Source organism: Erithacus rubecula (genome assembly GCF_903797595.1).
Source record: "Erithacus rubecula genome assembly, chromosome: 15".
In the NCBI taxonomy this organism is placed as follows: domain Eukaryota; kingdom Metazoa; phylum Chordata; class Aves; order Passeriformes; family Muscicapidae; genus Erithacus; species Erithacus rubecula.
In genome coordinates this window covers 4929195-4948363 of record NC_136667.1, presented here as the reverse complement: position 1 = coordinate 4948363, position 19169 = coordinate 4929195, and the positions used below count along the sequence as shown (strand labels likewise).

General features: G+C 48.5%; 1 protein-coding gene across 3 annotated transcripts; it reads left to right on the top strand.

Annotated features, from left to right (window-relative positions):
• Positions 1 to 177: 177 nt before the first annotated feature.
• On the top strand, positions 178 to 17982 carry KIF4A (kinesin family member 4A). 3 transcript variants are annotated; one of them, XM_079319209.1, is made up of 31 exons: positions 178 to 223; positions 374 to 503; positions 580 to 694; positions 1259 to 1449; positions 1692 to 1781; positions 2351 to 2517; positions 2683 to 2777; positions 2956 to 3075; positions 4073 to 4248; positions 4748 to 4809; positions 5474 to 5609; positions 6013 to 6071; positions 6248 to 6353; positions 6983 to 7048; positions 7326 to 7511; positions 7856 to 7959; positions 8191 to 8335; positions 9774 to 9884; positions 10323 to 10406; positions 11072 to 11185; positions 11374 to 11529; positions 12072 to 12166; positions 12529 to 12655; positions 13378 to 13548; positions 13908 to 14015; positions 14158 to 14235; positions 14319 to 14420; positions 15074 to 15220; positions 15922 to 16038; positions 16666 to 16788; positions 17278 to 17982. In XM_079319209.1, exons 2-31 carry the CDS (start codon positions 381 to 383, stop codon positions 17458 to 17460), a joined length of 3657 nt encoding a protein of 1218 aa, XP_079175335.1. In that variant the 5' UTR covers positions 178 to 223; positions 374 to 380; the 3' UTR covers positions 17461 to 17982. The 3 variants fall into 3 exon arrangements, with proteins under 3 accessions (XP_079175335.1, XP_079175334.1, XP_079175336.1); XM_079319208.1 differs by lacking the exon at positions 178 to 223 and having other exon boundaries at positions 233 to 503; XM_079319210.1 differs by lacking the exons at positions 178 to 223; positions 16666 to 16788; positions 17278 to 17982 and adding an exon at positions 16216 to 16377 and having other exon boundaries at positions 323 to 503.
• Positions 17983 to 19169: the final 1187 nt, after the last annotated feature.

Below are 19169 nucleotides of genomic sequence, written 5' to 3'. Positions count from 1 at the left end.
GACGCCATTGGTTCCGCCCCGCCCTTCGCCCCGCCCCTCGCCCTGTCCCACTCCCAGTGACGTCACCCTCTGCGATCGACCGTAACCCCGCCTCTCGGTGACGTACAGCTTTGGGATTGGCCGTTCCGCCGCGCCGCTCGGTGATTGGCCGCGGCGGCGCGCGGCCCGGTTTGAACGGCGGCCGTTGCGGCGCCGCCATTGGAACGGGCAGCGGCGGTTCCAGGTCAGTCCCGCGGCCGCCCCGCGACACCGGGCAGGGCCAGGCCGGGCCCGCTCCCCCTCCGCCCCAGGCCCGGGGCTTCCGCTCCACCCCGAGCCCCGGCGGCGCCGCCGCACCCCCTCCATCCCCGCTCACGGCGCTCGTGTCCCGCAGGCCGGCCATGGTGCGCGAGGACGAGAAGGGCATCCCGGTGCGCGTGGCGCTGCGCTGCCGGCCGCTGGTGCCCAAGGAGACGAGCGAGGGCTGCCGGACCTGCCTGTCCTTCGTGCCCGGCGAGCCGCAGGTGAGGCGCGGCCGCTCCCGGCGCTCCCGCAGCCCGGGCGCGGCTCCCAGCGCTGCCCCGTCCCTCTCGCCCGCAGGTCGTGGTGGGCAATGACAAGGCTTTCACCTACGACTACGTGTTCGACCCGTCCGTGGAGCAGGAGGAGGTTTTCAACACTGCGGTGTCGCCTCTGGTCCGAGGCCTTTTCAAAGGTTTGTTGCAGGTTTTGCTGCTTTGGAGCCTGTTTTTCCTCGCAGAGCGAGGGGGAGTGTGTTCCCTGACGCTGCCATTTTCACGGAATACCAGAATAGTTTGGATCTGAAGGGACCTTTAAACCCATCCTGTGCCATCTTCCACTATCCCAGATTGCTGCAGATCCCATCCAGCCTGGCTTTAGACACTTCCAGGGATCCAGGGGCAGCCACCCTCACAGGGAATAATTCCTTCCCAATATTCCTGTGGCAGTGGGAAGCCATTCCCTCTTGTCCTGTCACTCCAAGCCCTTATGAAATGTCCCTTTCCCTCCTTAAGAATAACTCAATGAATTGATAAACATCCTGTTCCAGGATGCTGCAGTGAATTCGTGCTGTGTTTCTGTTTAGCTCTAATAAAACATCCACTCTTAAAAAAAAGAGCTGAAATAATAATTTATTTTTTCCCTCAGTGTTCCTGACTGTGATCTATGCTTCAAACTGATGATGTTCTGGAAGGGTGACTTTCAGTTATGCAGCTTTCCACCCCCATGTGACTCGTCCTTGTGCCCTTTGTTCCCTCAGGGTACAATGCCACTGTCTTGGCCTACGGACAGACGGGGTCAGGGAAAACCTATTCCATGGGGGGCACCTACACTGCCAACCAGGAGCATGAGCCCAGCGTGGGGGTCATCCCCAGGGTCATCAAGCTGCTCTTTGAGGAGAAACAGCAAAGGCAGGATTGGGAGTTCATCCTCAAAGTTTCTTATCTGGAGGTAAAAGTTTGGTTTTTGTCAAGTGAGGAATAAAGGGAGTTTTGAGGTCGCCTCCTTTAGGTAGCAGATATCGATTAAATCAACCCCTAAGAGTCCAGGAGGTTTTGTCAGTCCTTTCTGGTTCAAAGGGTCTTTCTCTAGAGGTGAAATGAATAAAATGTGATGCCAAATCAGCCCTAATTTCATCATAACCACCCCTTCCTTTGGCTGGTAACTCTGAGCTGCTCCTCTGCTGCTTGCAGATTTACAATGAGGATATTCTGGACCTGCTGTGCCCCCCCCGAGAGCGTTCCCAGCTCAGCATCAGGGAGGATCCCAAGGAAGGCATCAAGGTGTGTCCCCCTGGCTGTGGGAGCAGCAGGGGGTGAGGGCTGGGCACTGAAGGGGTTTGTGTGCAATTTTTTGTCATCCCTAAAGCTGTGGGGTGGAGCTGATCCTTGTGTTGGGAGACCCAGGGGGATGGACCCTCAGGGAAAGCACAGCTTGCCAAGGAGCACATCCAGTCCTTCCTGCTCATCCCCTCTCTGGCTTGTGCCCCTGGGAGCTGCCTCTCTAATCCTTTATTCACACAAATCCCCTCCCCAGCAGCCCTTTCCTGTCACTGCACAGCTCCCAGCTTGGCCTGGGATATCCATGGATTTGTCCCTGGAGCTCTGTGTCCATCCCAGAGCCCAGCTGACTCTGGAACAGGCAGAGGAACTTGGGGGTGTTTAGGAACAGGTGATGTGGAATGAAATTTAGAACCAGTTTTTCCTGGGAGTTTCCATGCCAGGCCCCTGGCTGGAGGTGACACTGATTTTTGAGATTGATTGGCACAGTCTGAGGTGCAGGGAGATTTTTCTGATCCCAGGTGGGATGAAGAGGAAGCAGAGGATAAGCAATGTTTCCTTCCTGGCTACAGATTGTGGGGCTGACAGAAAGAAATGTCACCTGTCCCCAAGATACTGTGTCCTGCCTGGAGCAGGGGAACAATTGCAGAACTGTGGGATCCACAGCCATGAATTCCCAATCCTCCAGATCCCATGCCATCTTCACCATCTGCATTGATCAGAGGAAGAAAAATGACAAGTGAGTGTCACTGTGCAGCTGATGAGAGTGACTTTCCCAAAATTTCCTCATCCTGATCATGAGCTGTGCTTCTCAGGGCAGCTCAGGTTTTGGCTCTCTGAATTTTCAGCTCCTGGGCTGCTCCTTTTCCACCTGGAAGAGTAAAAGAGTTTCTTTCTGCTCTAGGAATTGCAGTTTTCACTGCAAGCTACACCTGGTGGATCTTGCTGGCTCTGAGAGACAGAAGAAGACCAAGGCTGAGGGAGACAGACTCAAGGAAGGTCTGTGGGCTGGGAGAGGTGGAGTTTGGGTTTCTTCTCACTTTGGAGCTCATAAAAGAGCAAAGCACTTCTCTTATCCTTTAACCTGCTTTTTTAACCTTGTTGAAGTTTTAATAAAGGCAGGAAATGAGTTTGGAGTTGTTGAGGTGGCTGTGCTCACTGTGAGCTTTGTCTGCAGGAATCAACATCAACAGAGGCCTCCTGTGCCTGGGGAATGTCATCAGTGCTCTGGGAGAGGAGAACAAAAAGGGAGGGTTTGTCCCTTACAGAGACTCTAAGCTGACCAGGCTGCTGCAAGGTGAGAGAAGATGATGACAAAGCTGAAATTTGCAGGTGTTTAAATAACAAAGCAGGAGGAAACTCCCCACCTGCAAAGGGATTTATTTGTTTAATTCCTCACTGATGCCAGGCCTTTCCTGAACTCTTAGGTTGCAAATACAGTGAGGTGAACTCTAAAAAATCTTGCTCTCCTGCACTTTGTGTGTGACAGGAGGAAACAAGACAAATTCAGGGCATATTTTTGGTGGGGAGAAGGAAGAGGAGAAGTCTGGGAGCAGAGATCTATTATTGTACCTTAATTACAGCAACTCCCTGGGTGATGTCACAGCCAGAATGAAGCTCCAGCTGTCTGTGCCTTCCCTGGGATTTGTTTTCTTGGCCTGAATAGCTTTATTTTTCAATAACTGGGATTTGTCTTTTAATGCATTTTATTTAAGCTACTCTTTAATTTGGGCACAGCTTTAGTAATGAAATGGCTGAGATTTTTATGGTAATTGCATAATTTGGTGCAAAAGCTCTTCAGTATTTTCCATGTCTGAAAGTACCTCATGAAAACCTGGTTTGGGCTGGATGTGGAGCCCCTTTCTTGTTTTGTTTTATTTGGTTTTTTGTGATCAGTAGGTTTAAGGAGCCAATTTGTATAAAACCAAAGGATGAAGTTCCATGCAGCTTTGTGATCTGTTCTTACCCAATAATTTTAATTGGTGAAAATTCTGGATATTCATGGAGTTCTCATTACAGGGGGAGGGAGAAGGAAGGGGCAAATCTGAAAGAGCCAGGCTAGGCATGGCATAAATAAGTTATTTATTAGGGCAATAACTGGGGCTTCTGGGATGAAATCTTTGATTTCAAACCCTGATTTTGGCTTTCAAAAACCCACTTTAATGAGTGGCACCAAAATCCAGCTGTCTAATCTGCACTTTGGAGATGCACTGGTGATATTGGAGCCCTTGAATGATGACAGTTCAGTTTCATTGTTGCTCTGACACTTTGCCACTGTTTCTTTTCCTTCCCAGACTCGCTGGGTGGGAACAGCCACACTCTGATGATTGCCTGTGTGAGCCCAGCAGATTCCAACCTGGAGGAGACCCTGAACACTCTACGTTATGCTGACAGGGCCAGGAAAATCAAAAACAAACCCATTGTCAACGTGGACCCCCAGGCAGCTGAGCTGCACCAGCTGAAGCAGCAGGTACTGGCACATCCCTCATGTTCTGAGCTCAGCAAAAACCCCAAGGGAAGGCACAAGCTCACAAAAAATGCAAATCATCCCTAATGTGCATTGCTGTGTCACTGGAGGTGGCTGGGAAGGGGATTTGGGGATATTTCTTGGAGTTTTCATGCAGCCAGAGAAAAATGGTGATGGTTTAAATGGTTTAAACTCCTCTTTCACCCAACAAAATCATTGCCTGCTGAACTACAGGCACAATTAGAAATACAGAGATGATTTGGTGCCTTCCTGACATTTGCCTGTGCCCAGCATGGTGGGAAGGGAAAAGTTTTCCCTGGAGTGATCCCAGAGAGAAATGAAGAATCTTTTATTTGAGGAGTAAATGGCTTGAAATGCTGTAAGAGCAGCACCCCTTGCCTCATCCTGTGGTAAAATGGGAATTGTAGAGCAGAGGAGTCAGGAATACCAAGGATCCATGCAAGCTGCTACATTTACAAGCAATAATTATTTGTCTTTGCAGGTCCAGCAGCTCCAGGTGTTGCTGCTCCAGGCCCATGGAGGGACCCTGCCTGTGGCTCTCAAGTGAGATTTGTTATTTGATGTCCTATGGATATGTATTTGTCACACTCCAGAAGTCTCTGGGTGTCCTTAGCTCTGGGCAGTGCTGTGGAGTGAGGGAAGAACAAATTGGTTGCATTTTACCTCCCTCTCTTTTTGTCATCCTTACTGGAATTCCCTGGGTTATTTAATTTTGTAGCAAACACCTCATGATTGCAACAATCTGTTGCAGGAGGTAAAATAGAAAGCAGGAAACACCTCCTGAACAAATTCCTGTCTCTGGGACCCTCCATCTCTGTTCTCCTCACCTCTCTACCCCTAAATGTGGGGCACCTCCACCTCCATCATCCTCAAAAGCACAAAATCTGGCACAGAGCTGAATTGTGCAGGTGTTGTGTTTTGGGGATGTTTCAAAACCAAGTACATGGAGTTCACAACCTCTGTTTGGAGGTTTTTTCCTGCATTCTGGAAGTGTCCAAGGCTTGGACAGAACCTGGAGCAGCCTGGTCTGTGGAAGGTGTCCCTGCCCTGACAAGGATGGGGCTGGAAGAACTTTAAGATCCTTCCACTCCCAAACCATTCTGGGCTATTTATTGTAAATTGTTTAGGGAATAATAATAATTTTGGAGGTGTCTTCAGTGCTGTCCCAAAGCCCAAACTCACACCCAGCTGCTCCTTGCTGTTGCAGTGGTTTGGCCCCCTCAGAGAGCCTCCAGTCCCTGATGGAGAAGAACCAATCCCTGCAGGAGGAGAACCAGAAGCTGAGCCAGGGGCTGAGTGAGGCTGCTGGGCAAACAGCACAGATGCTGGAGAGGATCATCCTGGTGAGTTCAGTTATCCCAGGGGAGCTCTAAATGCTGGGAGTAAATCAACAGCAGTTCCTGTATTTATGATATATTGACAATTTCTCTTAAATGCTCCTTTCACATTGGTTCCAAAGCAATCAGAACCAAAAGCCTGACATAATCTGTTGGTCTTTAGTTTTCCTTTGGGAAAACAAGGCTTGAATCTTTCTTTTTAATACTTCAAATGTTTTATTTTAATATTTTAAATATTATTGCCTGCAGTGTCTATCCCTGAAAAAATTGCTGTGAAATCCAAACTGGTGGCCCTGACCATGAAAGATCTTTCAGTGCATTGATTTTCACACTGCCAAACTTTTGTTGCAAATTAATCACCTGATTCCTGGATTCCTCTACAACTGAATATAACTCTAATTTCTTTTAGACAGAGCAAGAAAATGAGAAGATGAATGCAAAACTAGAGCAGCTCCAGCACCATGCTGTGTAAGTGTCCCTATACTCTTCTCCTGAGATAATATTCTTGAGAATTCAATGTTTTCAGTGGGATAAACTGGATCAAATCAGCTGGGATTTGTTCATCCAGAATTTATTCAGAGATTGAGTGGGGAAATTTGTTCTTCTGGCACAAACTTGCCATGGACTTGTTCCCATGTTTCCAGGTGCAAGCTGGATCTGCAGAAGCTGGTGGAGACTGTGGAAGATGAGGAATTAAAGGAAAGTGTGGAGGTGATCCGGAACCTGCAGCAGGTGCTGGCTGAGCTGCAGGTAAGGCTGAACCCAGGGAGGGAGGAATTGGGTCAGTTTACTCAGGAAATCTGGGATTCCACTCCAACAACTTCCCTCAAGGAACCCAGGAGTTAAAAGTGCAAAAAGAATCTTGAGATCCACTTCAGAACTGTCCTGTTGTGCTTTAGTGTTGCTCCTTGGGGGAAGGAGGAAAACCCATGTAAATCCATGCCAAGAGAGGAAACCAAGCAATGTTTGCCCCAGTGAGGACACTCTCATTAATGAAAATGAAAAAACTTGATACTGGAGTTTGGCATGGATTTACAGTCCCTAAATTGGATGTGAAGTGTTCTAAACTTGGTGATTTTTATGGACAATGTAAATTGCAGGGATCTGACATTGTTAAATAGAAGCTTCCAGGCTTTTGTCTAATGGAATTTCAGTTTTCTGTCACTGGACATTCCTCTGTTCTCTTCCAGTTCAGGGAAGATTTCAAGGAATGGCTTTTCCAACCAGACAAGGAGGAGGATGATGGTCTCCTCCTTCCAGAGAAGCTCTGGCTAGAGGAGAATTGCATTGTACTTTGCCATAATGTCCCAGCAGACTGTTATTTCCTTCATTTTATTTCATATTTTCCTTTTCACTCAAATCTTCTCTCTGTCCATCAGAGTGAAAACACTTCCTCTACAGAAGATGCTGCAGAGCTGCCAAACTCTGAACAAGGTTCTCCAGGTGTAAGTGAGGGGTTCAGCTTTGCACACCTGACTGGGACATGGTTTTATCTCCTCATCACTTTTTTCTGCTACCTCCTGCTAATTTCTGACCCAAGTGATTAATAAATCATCCTTCTTGTCTGTGCTGTTTTAAACTCGATGTGTTCAATGTCAAGAACCTGTTGTCATTTCTGCATTTCTAGTTCTTTTTTACATAAAAATGAGTTTGAAGCTCTGTAGAAACAGAGTAATTCAGGAGCTCTGGGTTGGCCTCTGCTCATGGCTGTGTCTCCTGCAGGAAGCAGAAGTGGGCCAGGAGTCCAAGAGAGCCTCCAATGATTTCAGCACGCAGCACGCCCTGCGCCAGGCACAGCTCTCCAGGGAGCTGCTGGAGCTCAACAAAGCCCTGAGTCTGAAAGAGGCCCTGGCCAAAAAAATGTCTCAGAATGATACTCAGCTGGGGCCCATTCAGTCCCAGTACCAGGTAAAGCTGAAATCCCCCTTGCTCAGTTTGTTTTCCTCCCTGTTCTGATTTGGGTCTGTTCCTTAAGATGGGTCCCTGCTCCCTTGGGCAGTTTTTCCTGCTGTGTTGGGATGTCCCATCTCTGAAATGATCCAGTCAGGATGTGACAGTGACTCTGTGCCCACCAAAAGCTCCAGACTGTGCTGGGCCAGCCCCTGTCACCCTCACTCTGCTCATAGATAAGGTGGTTTAGCAGCCTGCTGTGAAGGAATGGGATTTTTCAAGGTTTCTCTGTCTCAAAGCTTTGCCTCAGGGTGTCTTTCCAAGGTTTTTATTTGGAGATTTATTCTTCTTGTCCTTTCCAGACCAATATCAAGGATCTGGAGTTGGAGGTCAGCAATTTGCAAAAGGAAAAGGAAGAACTGGTTCTTGCTCTGCACATGGCAAAGAAAGACATCAACCAGGCCAAGTAAGAGAGTTCTGCCTGCAGCTCTGGGGGTTCTTAATGTGCTGAAAATCCAATGTCTTGCTCTTCCATCATCTGTAAAAGCTTTTTTTTGATATCAAAGTGTCCCTTTAATGTGCCAGGAGCTGCAGAGAAGCCTCCTGTGGGCTTTCAGCTGCAGCAAAGGTGACAGAGGGGACATTTTCCATGAGCTGTGTCTGAAGCTGCAGAGGATTTGCTGCTGTTTCTCTCCAGGCTGAGTGAGAGGCGCAGGAAGAGGCTGCAGGAGCTGGAAGCACAAATTAATGAGCTCAAGAAGAAGCTGAATGAGCAATCCAAACTCCTGAAGCTGAAGGAATCCACGGAGCGCACGGTGTCCAAACTGAACCAGGAGATCAGGGTGAGCAACCACACACACACCTGAGCCATGTGGGCAGAGAGCTCCAGGCAGGAGTCACCCCAGGGAAAAGACCCCAGGGAAAAATCCCAGGGAAAATAATCCCAGGAAAAAGATTCCAGGGGAGAAATCCCAGGAAAAAGATCCCAGGGGAAAAATCCCAGGAAAAAGATCCCAGGCAGGAATCCCAGGAAAAAGATCCCAGGTAAAAAATCCCAGGGAAAAGATCCCAGGCAGGAATCCCAGGGAAAAGATCCCAGGCAGGAATCCCAGGAAAAAGATCCCAGGCAGGAATCTAAGGAAAATAATCCCAGGAAAAAGATCCCAGGTAAAAAATTCCAGGAAAAAGATCTCAGGCAGGAATCCCAGGGAAAAAATCCCAGGGAAAAGATCCCAGGCAGGAATCCCAGGGAAAAGATCCCAGGAAAAAGATCCCAGGCAGGAATCCCAGGAAAAAGATCCCAGGTAAAAAATTCCAGGAAAAAGATCCCAGGCAGGAATCCCAGGGAAAAGATCCCAGGCAGGAATCCTCCCAGGAAAAAAAAATCCCAGGCAGGAATCTAAGGGAAAAAAATCCCAGGGAAAAAAATCCCAGGCAGGAATCCTCCCAGGGAAAAAATCCCAGGCAGGAATCTAAGGAAAATAATTCCAGGAAAAAGATCCCAGGCAGGAATTCTCCCAGGGAAAAAATCCCAGGGAAAAGATCCCAGGCAGGAATCTTCCCAGGGAAAAAAATCCCAGGCAGGAATCTTCCCAGGGAAAAAAATCCCAGGCAGGAATCCTCCCAGGGAAAAAGATCCCAGGCAGGAATCCTCCCAGGGAAAAAGATCCCAGGCAGGAATCCTGCCAGGAAAAAGATCCTAGGCAGGAATTCTCCCAGGCAAAAAAATCCCAGGCAGGGATGATTTCAGGCAAAAATTCCCAGGCAGGGAAGATTCCACTAAAAAAAAAAAAAAAAAAACCAGAACCAGGCAGGGATGATTCCAGAAAAAAAAAAAAAAAAAAAACAAAAAAACAAAAAAAACCTCAGGCAGGAACCCTCCCAGAAAAAATAAAAGTCCCAGGAGGGAATGATCCCAGAAAACAAAATCCCAGTCAAGAATCCACTTTGTGTTTAGACAGACTGAAAAGAGCAGTTTTTGGCAAAATTCCTGTGGCTGATGACCACAATAAGCAGGTGACTACTGAGATTTGGGAGGGAAATAATTCCAAAGTATCTTCTGGCATTTTTAATTTAATGCCTCAAACAAATAATTTGATTCCTCTTTGCTTTCCCTAAAATATGTTGGTCTTCCCTTTATCCCTAAAAAAAAATATCCCTGTTTTTAGCACTTGGAGAGTGTCCTGGGTAGGAGCACAGTAAAATTTCCCACCTGGCAAACCCAAGGAATGGAGGCTGAAGCTCTTTAGGATGTAAATCCTGGATAATTCTCCTTTTCAGGAAATGAAGCAGCAAAGGGTGCAGCTGATGCGTCAGATGAAAGAAGACACTGAGAAATTCAGGCAGTGGAAGCAGCAGAAGGACAAGGAGGTGATCCAGCTGAAGGAAAAGGTCAGCAAAAAGCAAATTAACCCCTCACACTCTTCCTTCCCTAAGGCTGCAAGGTTTCTTTAACTGGGAATCAGCTGAGAGGAGCTGGGAATGCTTTAAGAGAAGCTTGGCTGGTGTGGCTGCCACTTTTCACCACTTGGACTTGTTTGTGCCTGGAGAATCTTCAAGCTCTTGCCACAGCTGTGACTCTGCCCTAAAGCAGAAAAGCAAAAATAGTCAATATTTGAAGGATTTAAAGTTGTAGGGTTTGGGATCAGCATGGGAGGATTTTAAACTTCCAAAGGAAAGTTGGATCTGGAGGTTGATAAAATCCAACTGCTTGTGGTGGCCAGTACACACAATTCCTGCCCCTCAAGGATACTCAGGCTGGAATTTTGGGGCTGCAACCTTTCCTTTGTCATGGAAAAATGTGACTTTTGCAGCTGTTTTTCCTTGCAGGACCGTAAGAGACAATATGAGCTCCTCAAGCTGGAGAGGGATTTCCAGAAACAGGCCAACGTCCTCCGGCGCAAAACAGAGGAGGTGAGGAGGCAGCATCTCCTGGGATCCCCACCCAATCCCTCAAATCTGCCAGCTGGGGCTGGGGGAAGCACCAGGATACACAGAAACCTCTTGAAGGAGGTTTAGAAGATGGAAAGAAAAGCTTTTTCTCTGTAGAGAAATCTCCATTTCTGCCTTGGGGTCTTTGAGGAATCTCGGTTAAATTTGCTCCTTGAAGGCCAAATGGCCCTGGGGGAGGGTCTCAAATATGGCCCTGGGTGGGGGGTGGTCCCAAATATGGCCCTGGAGGGGGGGTGGTCCCAAATATGGCCCTGGGTGTCCCAGGATCCTGTGGCAAATCCATGCAGATCCCAAGTAGAAAGTGGGTAATGAGTTTGGGTGGTGGCAAGGTTGAAGCTCAAAATCCTTTCAGGATGGCTTTGTAAAAGAAATGCAACTTCAACCCCTCATTTTGGCTGTTTCCTTCTGCCTTCAAGCCTAGAAGGAACTTCTCTTTAAAGGAGGAATGGCAGCAAAGGAAATAAATCAAAGGCAGGAACCCTTGAGTTAAACCAGGATTATTTGGGATTTATTGAGCTCGTGCTGTCACTGTCCCAGTGTTTGCCCTGGGCTGGGAATCCCTGGTGTTTCCAGCTGTAGCAGATGATTTGCAGTCCCTGCTCAGCTCCTTGTGGGATCTTTTCCAGGCAGCAGCTGCCAACAAACGCCTCAAGGATGCCCTGCAGAAGCAGAAGGAGGCAGCAGATAAACGGAAGGAGACCCAAAACCGGGGCATGGAAGGAATTGCTGCACGAGTCAAAGTGGGTAACAGCATTTTCACATCCCAGCACTGGGCAAACTGGGATCTGGGGTGGGTGCTGCTGGCCTTGGTGGCTGGAGCACAGCAGGGAATTGCAATGGGATTATTCAGTTTCTCTGAAATGCCTTCACAGAGGGTTCAGTCCTGGAGCTGAGCTCAACCTTTGGGTTTTGGGGGTGATTTTTTCAGAGCTGGCTTGCAAATGAAGTTGAGGTTCTTGTCAGCACTGAGGAAGCTCGAAGGCACCTGACAGACCTGCTGGAGGACAGGAAAATCCTGGCAAAGGAGCTCCTCCAGCTGAAAGAGAAGAAAGATGCTGGAGAAAACCCCCCTCCAAAGCTCCGGGTAAGAGGGAAATTCCCCTTCTCCCACCCCACTCTGGCTGTTCAGCAGGACTGGGTTCATTATTCTCACTCCTACCTGACCTGCTCCCTCAGAAGGTGGGGATGGACCCCACCCTTGGCTGCCTTTCTGGAGGAAAGGGTTAATGTTCTTGTCCCCTGACACATCAGGGACAAGAGATGCTGAAGGAATTCATTAGTTAATGGGATTTTGGGAAATATTTTCCCTGAAAGGGCAGTCAGGCTTTGGAATGGGCTGCCCAGGGTGGAATCACCATCCTTGAAAGTGTCCAGAAAACATCTGGATGTGGCACTTGGGGACATGGGTGACCTTCAGTGTGGGAGGAATGGCTGGACTCTGCTCTGGGAGAGCTTTTCCAGCCTCAAGGATTCTGAGGGATGTGAGTGCCTCACTCCCCTTAGCACAGGCTTTTGGCAAGGAGCAGTGGAGCTGGGGCTGTGGGGAGGTGCCTGGAGGCTTTTCCAGCTGGGATATCTGGGGCAATGTGGGATTTGCTCCCCTGGAGCCCTGTGCTGTCATTGCAGAGACGGACCTACTGCCTGGCTGACCTGCAGGCCCCAGACACTGACCTCTCCATCTCCAAGCAGATTGAGAGCCTGCAGACTGAGATGGAGCTCAGGTGAGCACTGCCACAAAGCTCTGCCTTGCCCTCATTTCCATCCCAGCTCAGTGGGACAGTGTGAAACACACAGACTGGGAATGAGGAGGGAAAAGGTGTGGGTTTTCCTGGCTGGACTTTTTATGAAATGTGGGGAAAACACTCAGGTATTTTGGGTGTTTGGAGCTGTTAGTGGAAGGGAAAAATCTCCACTTTTATTTGGGAGACAAAACTCCCCAGGGGAGCAATGCAGGCTCCATGTACTCTACTGAGCAGCAAAAATCTCTGTATTACTTAATATTCTGTGAGCAGTAACATCAGCCCAGAAGCCAGCCCTGCTTTTCTCCTGTGTTGTAACCCCAAATGTGTGGATTCTTCCCCAGGAGTGCTCAGATAGCAGATCTGCAGCAGAAGCTCCTGGATGCAGACAATGATCGAGCCAAGCAGCGCTGGGACAGCATTGCCACCATCCTGGAGGCCAAATGTGCTCTGAAGTATCTCCTGGGAGAGGTAAACCTGCATTTCCCTCTTTTATCCCTGAAAACAAAGGCTGTGAGTCTGCTTAGCCACAGACAAAAGGAAGTGACCAAAGGAATTTGAGTGGAGCCCTCTTGGAGAGGATGAGGTTTATTCCCTTCTCAAGTTTGGATTAAAGTAATCTGCATTGGAAATCTGAAAAACAGAGAAGTGGAATAGATGAGGGTTTGGAGATGCCAGCTAAATGCTTGTATAGGAAAGCAAAAAGGCAAATTTCCAAAGTGGAAGAGAAGAAAAAGTACCCAAAATTCTTCCTGAACAAGCAGGGAAACAAGGGCAATGCTGCCTGAGGTCAGGAGAAAAAGTGGAATTGGTGTTGAGAAGGGAAAAAGAAATTGGGGTATTGTGAGATCAGGGAAAGAGCAGCTGAAGAACAGAACTACCTGTTTCTTTAGAAATCAAAATAAAAGGGAGAAAAGGAAAATATTCTGTGTTGCAAGAAGGGAGGTGAATTCAGAGCTGTGAACAAGACCCTCAACTCTCTGCTTTGCACTTCCAAAGAGTCTGGCTCTGAATCTTCCTGGCTTCCTTGGTGCTGAGGGCTGGTCCAAGTTCCTGGGGTGGCTGGAAGTTACAGGGATGCTCCCCCTCCACACTGCAGCCCCTGTCCCAGCAGGGAATCCCTGTCCCAGCAGGGAATCCCTGTCCCAGCAGGGAATCCCTGTCCCAAGCCATCCCTTGCTCTTGTTTTCCAGCTGGTCACCTCCAAAGTGCAGGAGAGCAAACTGCAGAGTAACCTGGAGCAGAGCCAGGCCAGCTGCTCTGATGTGCAGAAGATGCTGATGGAAGAGAGAAACCACATAGCAGAGCTGGAGGCAGAGTTCCAAAATCACATTTTGGTGCAGGAACAGCAACACCAGGAAAAGGTGAATTACAGCTCATGGAAATCTTGGAGTCTGATCTCCAGGTCTGCTCAGAGAAAAAGGCAAAGGAGGGGGATGTGCTCAAATGAAGCTGGTGCTGAATATCAACTCAATTTTTTTTATTTTTGCAGACAGTTCATTAGAAGCCAAAGAAATCTCTATATTTGCCCTGTGCAAATTGGTTTATTCAGTAACTTTCCTCTTGCTTTAAATGAGGAGGTTACACCTGAGCAGGAGATCACTTTTCAAGTAGATCAGGGTGGAATTGTGCTGGAAGCTGCAGGAAATTTCCCTAAGCCTGGACTTTGATGCCAAATGCCCCTTTCAGGAATTCACTCCTGTTTATTCCAACTTGCTTACAGGTTCTGTACCTGCTCAGCCAATTCCAACAGAAAGAAGCAGCAGAGAAGAGATTGGAAGATTCCCTGAATGAGCAGGAGAAAAAACTGCAGGAACGACTCCAGTTCCAGGTGCAGTGGCTGGGGGAGGGGGAACCCTTGGGCATACCTGGGATTAGGAGAAGGATTGATTGTGTGCAGGCTGGAATAACCCTGGGGGGATCTTCTCTTATTTATCTCCAATGAAACAAATTTCCTCTTGTCCTGCAAACAGGAGGAAGAGCTGGAAAAAATGAGGGAGGTCTGTGAGAAGAACCAGGAACTGCTCCGGGAGAATGACAATCTGAAACAGGTAGAGCCTTGCACAGACACAGAACCTTGTGCCAGTTGGGTTTGATGGATTTTTGCAGAACTAATTCTTGGCCCTTTTGACAGAAAATGGTGCTGCTCCAAGTTGCCAGTGGCCAGAAGTTCCAGCACATCCAGCAAAGGCCACCTGAGTCTCCAGACTCTTCTTTTGATTATGTTCCACCCAAGGTAAGAGATTTCAGTTTGTGTTGCACCTCAGCTCTTAGCCAAAATTCATCTTGGCTATTGATAGTGTGGTTTTCTTCTTTCTCCTAAGCTGCTTTTACCAGGCACTTGTTCCACTCATTGAAGTGGCCCCTTCAGTCCTTTCCAGAAGGCTAATGCAAAAAAAACCTTGCATTAGTTTTTTGATTAAGGGGGAAAAAAAAAGGCAAACAGCCCCCAAGCCTGTTTTCTTTGTAGTTCTGACTCTGCATCCTCCTTCACAATCTGATTGTTTTTCTGGAGTATTCCCAGTCTGTAAATTATGGAGCAAGGCAAACTTTGCTGCTTTGCAAAGAGCCAAATCTTAGTGCTGGGAGGAAGAAATGATTTAAAACTCTTTGGACAGGAGAGTGACACTTGTTTTTTTTAATCATGTGACGTGACAACAACTCAGACTTCCAAGGATTTGTCATTAATACTTTAAATGGATTGAACTTTCAATCCTGATAATTGGATCTTTTTTTTTTTTTCCCCTCCCTCACTCTACAACCTTCATGGCTGCGAGGGGCTCTGAAAACCTTAATAAACCATCACAAAACCTTATTAAAAGCTAATAATGATGAGTGCCATCTGCTCAGTGGGGTTCTGGTGGGCTCACCCCTCTGCTCCTGTCCCAGCCCAGGGCTCGCCGGCAGACCACGGCCAAGCCCCGAGCAGCCAGCCCTGAGATGGATGTGGAGGAGCTGCACTCGGACTCTGGGGAGCTGGAGGATGAGTGGCTTCCTGGGAAAGCAGGCAGAGGAGCAAGGAAAAACCTCATGGGGGTAAGAACCAGCTGATTCACTGTCTGTTAGGGAATCACTTGTGTCCAAGGGTTGGGTATGTGAGGTGTGGGGTCTCCACTGTTCTCCAAGTGGCAGGAATGGGTTATTTGGGTGCCTGGGGATATTTGGGATCTTCCCACAAATACAGCAAAGGTTGTCTGCAGTCAGCAACACATTCCTGGACAGGTTTTCCCTGTCCAAATCACCTTCTCCCATGTTCTGTTGTGCTGCCTGTGCCTGAGATGGCCTCTGCTTTAGGAACAGCCTCAACAGCAGCCAGATCTGTCCAGGGAGACAATTTTAGGGAAAAAAAAAAAAATAAAAGATGGCCTGTTGTAGATCCCTGTTCCCTCTGGGAACCTGCAGCTTCCAGTGCTGACAGAGCCTCAGCTTCCACCTGTCTGTCAGTGTGGGGCTCAAAATTCCTGAGGCTTTTGGGGTGGGGACTCCCTCTTTTTGTGGAAGTGTGGCACAGGAACTGGGATCCTTTGGCATAACCTCAAGTCAGGCACTGAGTCACTTATCCTGTAGATCCTCAACATGGATCTGTGGGTGGGAGGATTTTATTCTGGGATGTAGGACTGGCAGCGAAACGCAACAAGGGGCAGCTTGGGGGTGTCCCTGTCCTTGAGATGCCACATGTGGCAGGACCTGGAGCATTCCAGGAGCAGCCTGGCCATGGGAGCCCCTTCCCTCTGCAGTGCTCGTGCAAGGGGCGCTGTGGGAACAGGCAGTGTGGCTGCAGGAAGCACAAGCTGGGATGCACCGACGGCTGCAGCTGCTCCCCGGCCACGTGCAGGAACAGGGAGCAGGGGCTGGTGAGTGCTGCTGCTCTGGGGCACAGGGGCTGCATTTGGGCAGGAGCAAAGCTGGATGAAGGGATAATTGCCACACAAGCACAGTTTGTCCAGGCAGAGCAGGTGCACTTTGCTGAAGCTCTGTGAATGTCACTAATTAGTGCCTCTCTGGTAACTGAGGACAATTTTCCACTGCAGGACCAGGCTCTGCATTTCAGCAAAGACATTTGGAGATTCACAGCAGAGATTTTCCTCTTCCCACTTCTCATCCACAAGTCTGAGGACAAATAATTTCAGTTTTCCTTTTGGACTCACTAAATTAAAGTTGTGTTTTTGGCTTCAGACAACACAAAACCTTGACTCATTCCCAGATTTCTTTTTAAGAATGGAAGGGATGGTTTGGGGAGGGGGTTGTAGCAGTGGGAAGGTCCATGAAAAACTTCTTGGAGGAAGATATTCCAGTGGGAGTTTTGCTTTTGGATCTCAGAGATGTAGAGAGGGACATCCCTTAGTGCTCTAATTATTGCCTATTTTATGGAGCTGCAACATCCTGTACTGTGGAAAAATTCCCAGCTGGAGAGCAGGGGCTGTGGTGGGAAGGGAAGGGATGGAGGTTCTGCAAGAGCTTCACCCTCTGCTGCCCCTCAGGAAACCACAACATGTGAGGAGCACAAAAGGGACTCAGAAGGGTCCTTGAAGCTGGAAGACCCCACGGAGACCAAAACAGAAGAGAGCTTCTTCCATCCTGTGTGTATCACTCCAACCACAAAGGTATTCATTATTCATTCCCAGGGGAGAGCAGAGCTGCTCAAACAGGGATCTTGGGGGGAAATCAGCCCAGAGAAGCTGCTGCTGGAAAACTCTGCACAGCTCCAGGCAGCTCGTGTGGAAGTTGAGAATTCCTAAGTTTCCACAATGCAATGATAGCACAGCTTGCCATGTTTCCCTGCAGCACCTTCAGCAAGGGAAGGGGGAAGGGAGGAGCTTGCAGGGTAAAATCACATCTGTCCCTGTTCAAAGTGACCTTCAGCTGTTCTCTCTGACCTGACACATCTCATTTCTCAGCTAAACAATTTCCCTTATCCCATGGGAACCCACTGTTCCAACTGCTGTCTCTTCCTGCTGGATCTTGATATTTTGTCAAAAAAATGTCTTTTTCCTCATGAGTAAAAAAAGCAGCTCTTGATGTTGGCCTGGCTGCCTCTGGTGGGTCAGTCCAGCAGTGACTAAGCCCAAGGACTGTCCCTTGCTTTGTCACAGGTCCTGCAGGACATCACAGAGCAGGAGGCACTGCTGAAGATTCCCAGCAGTGCTGCCTCCCTGCTGGGGAGGGATGAGGAGTGCAGGGAGAACCAGAACCCCTTTGGGAAGAAGAAGAGGCTGCTGAGCAGCAACATCAGCTTCTTCTCAGGCTGCACCCCCATCAAGGAGGAGCTCAACTGACCTGCAGCTTTCCCATCCCTTCAGGCCACGTTGCTGGTGACTTTGGAGGGGGTTGGATTCTCCTGCTGGAGCACCAAGGGAGTCAAACTCTGCTTCTTGCTGGTTGTGTCTCTGTAAATATTTGTGTGTTGGGGTAGGGGGAGGGTTAGAATCTTTCCTCTGGAATTTTTGGGGTGAATGGAGGTGATTTTCCAGGTGGGTGTTCCCAGCTCCCTCCCTGCTGCTGAGCTGGGACTGTTGGGTACAGTTTCCCCACAATCTTGAGAGAACTTTGTCTTTGCACTGGAGCTCTGCTCCTGCCTCTTCCCATGGAGCCTGAAGGAAATTTCCAGCTGCCCTGGGAGATGCATGAAGTGAGGCCCTGGCTGAAGTCTTAAACCAGCAGCTCTGAACTGCTCAGGCTTTCTGGCCCCTTTGGCTGCTGGACTGTCTTTATTCAATGAATTTGGAACTTGACTTATGTGAATAATGTAGGAATTTTAACCCTGGTTTGTAGTTTCAATAAAGGAATTGCTAAAGGAACCTGCCTTGGAGTTGGAATTATTGTGTCCAACATTCCCCAGCCTCTCCTGGGTTCTCTGCACTTAAGCTTGGTCTTAAAACCAGTTGCAGGAGTTGCTGCCACTGGGCCCAAACCCAGTCCTGCTGCTTTTCCTTGCCCTCAGCCTGAAGTTATGAGTCTCAGCAGGCAGAAAAAGTGATAAATGTAATTTTTATTAAATTTATTTTTCCTCTACTGCCACTGGTGGTGATCCAGCCCTTCCCTGGGCTGTGAAGAGGAATGTGGGATTTGGGCTGTAGTTTCCTTAAGCTGAGAATCCCTTTTATTTACCTGTTGGATGAGGGCTCTGCCAAGTTAGGAAATCCCTGGATAGTTTGGGTTGGAAGGGACATTAAGGATTGTCCACTTGCACCATTCCAGGCTGCTCCAAGCCCTGTCCAGCCTGGCCTTGGACAGTCCCAGGACTGGGGCAGGCACAGTTTCACAGAGAGGAATTCCTTCCCCAAATCCCAAGACTCTAAAGGCCCTGAGAGCTGTCAAATATTTCCAAGTGATTCAAATGAGCTTGGAAGTTTTGAGGGCTTTTTGTCCCATCCCCAATGCCAGCCCCTCCCCCAGCCCATCCTTTAGGCTCAGTCCTGAGCCAGGAGTTTGGTGCTGGAGAACAGACACAGCACAAAGGCACCAAATCTGTTCAGGGACAATGCCTGGAGTGAGGGGAGCTTGTCCTGCAGGATGAGGGAGCATCCCCTGGGAGAGGACAGGGACAGAGGGAGCTGCTGACTGATAAAATTCCATCATCCCACTGGGAGATGCTCCAGCCAGGGGAGGAGCCAAACATTTCCTACCCAGATAAAAACTGAGATTTGGAACATCAGAGCAGCCTTTTCCCACTGGAGGAAAAATCAAACCCTTCTACATCATCACTGGACCTTTGGAGGAAAACTGCACCTTCTACAGGATCATTGCTTCAACAGAGCCACATCTGCCACTGCAGGAAGATGCAGCCACCATTGAATGGGACTGCTGCCACCACCCTGACTGACAGGGGGTCAGCTTGGATTCTGACTCTGTTATTTTGTATTACTGTATCTTCATTTTAATTTTCCTAGTAAAGAACTGTTATTCCTAATTCTATATGTTTGCCTCAGAACTTCTGAATTTCAAAATTATAACAATTATTATAATAATTTGGAGGGAGGGGATT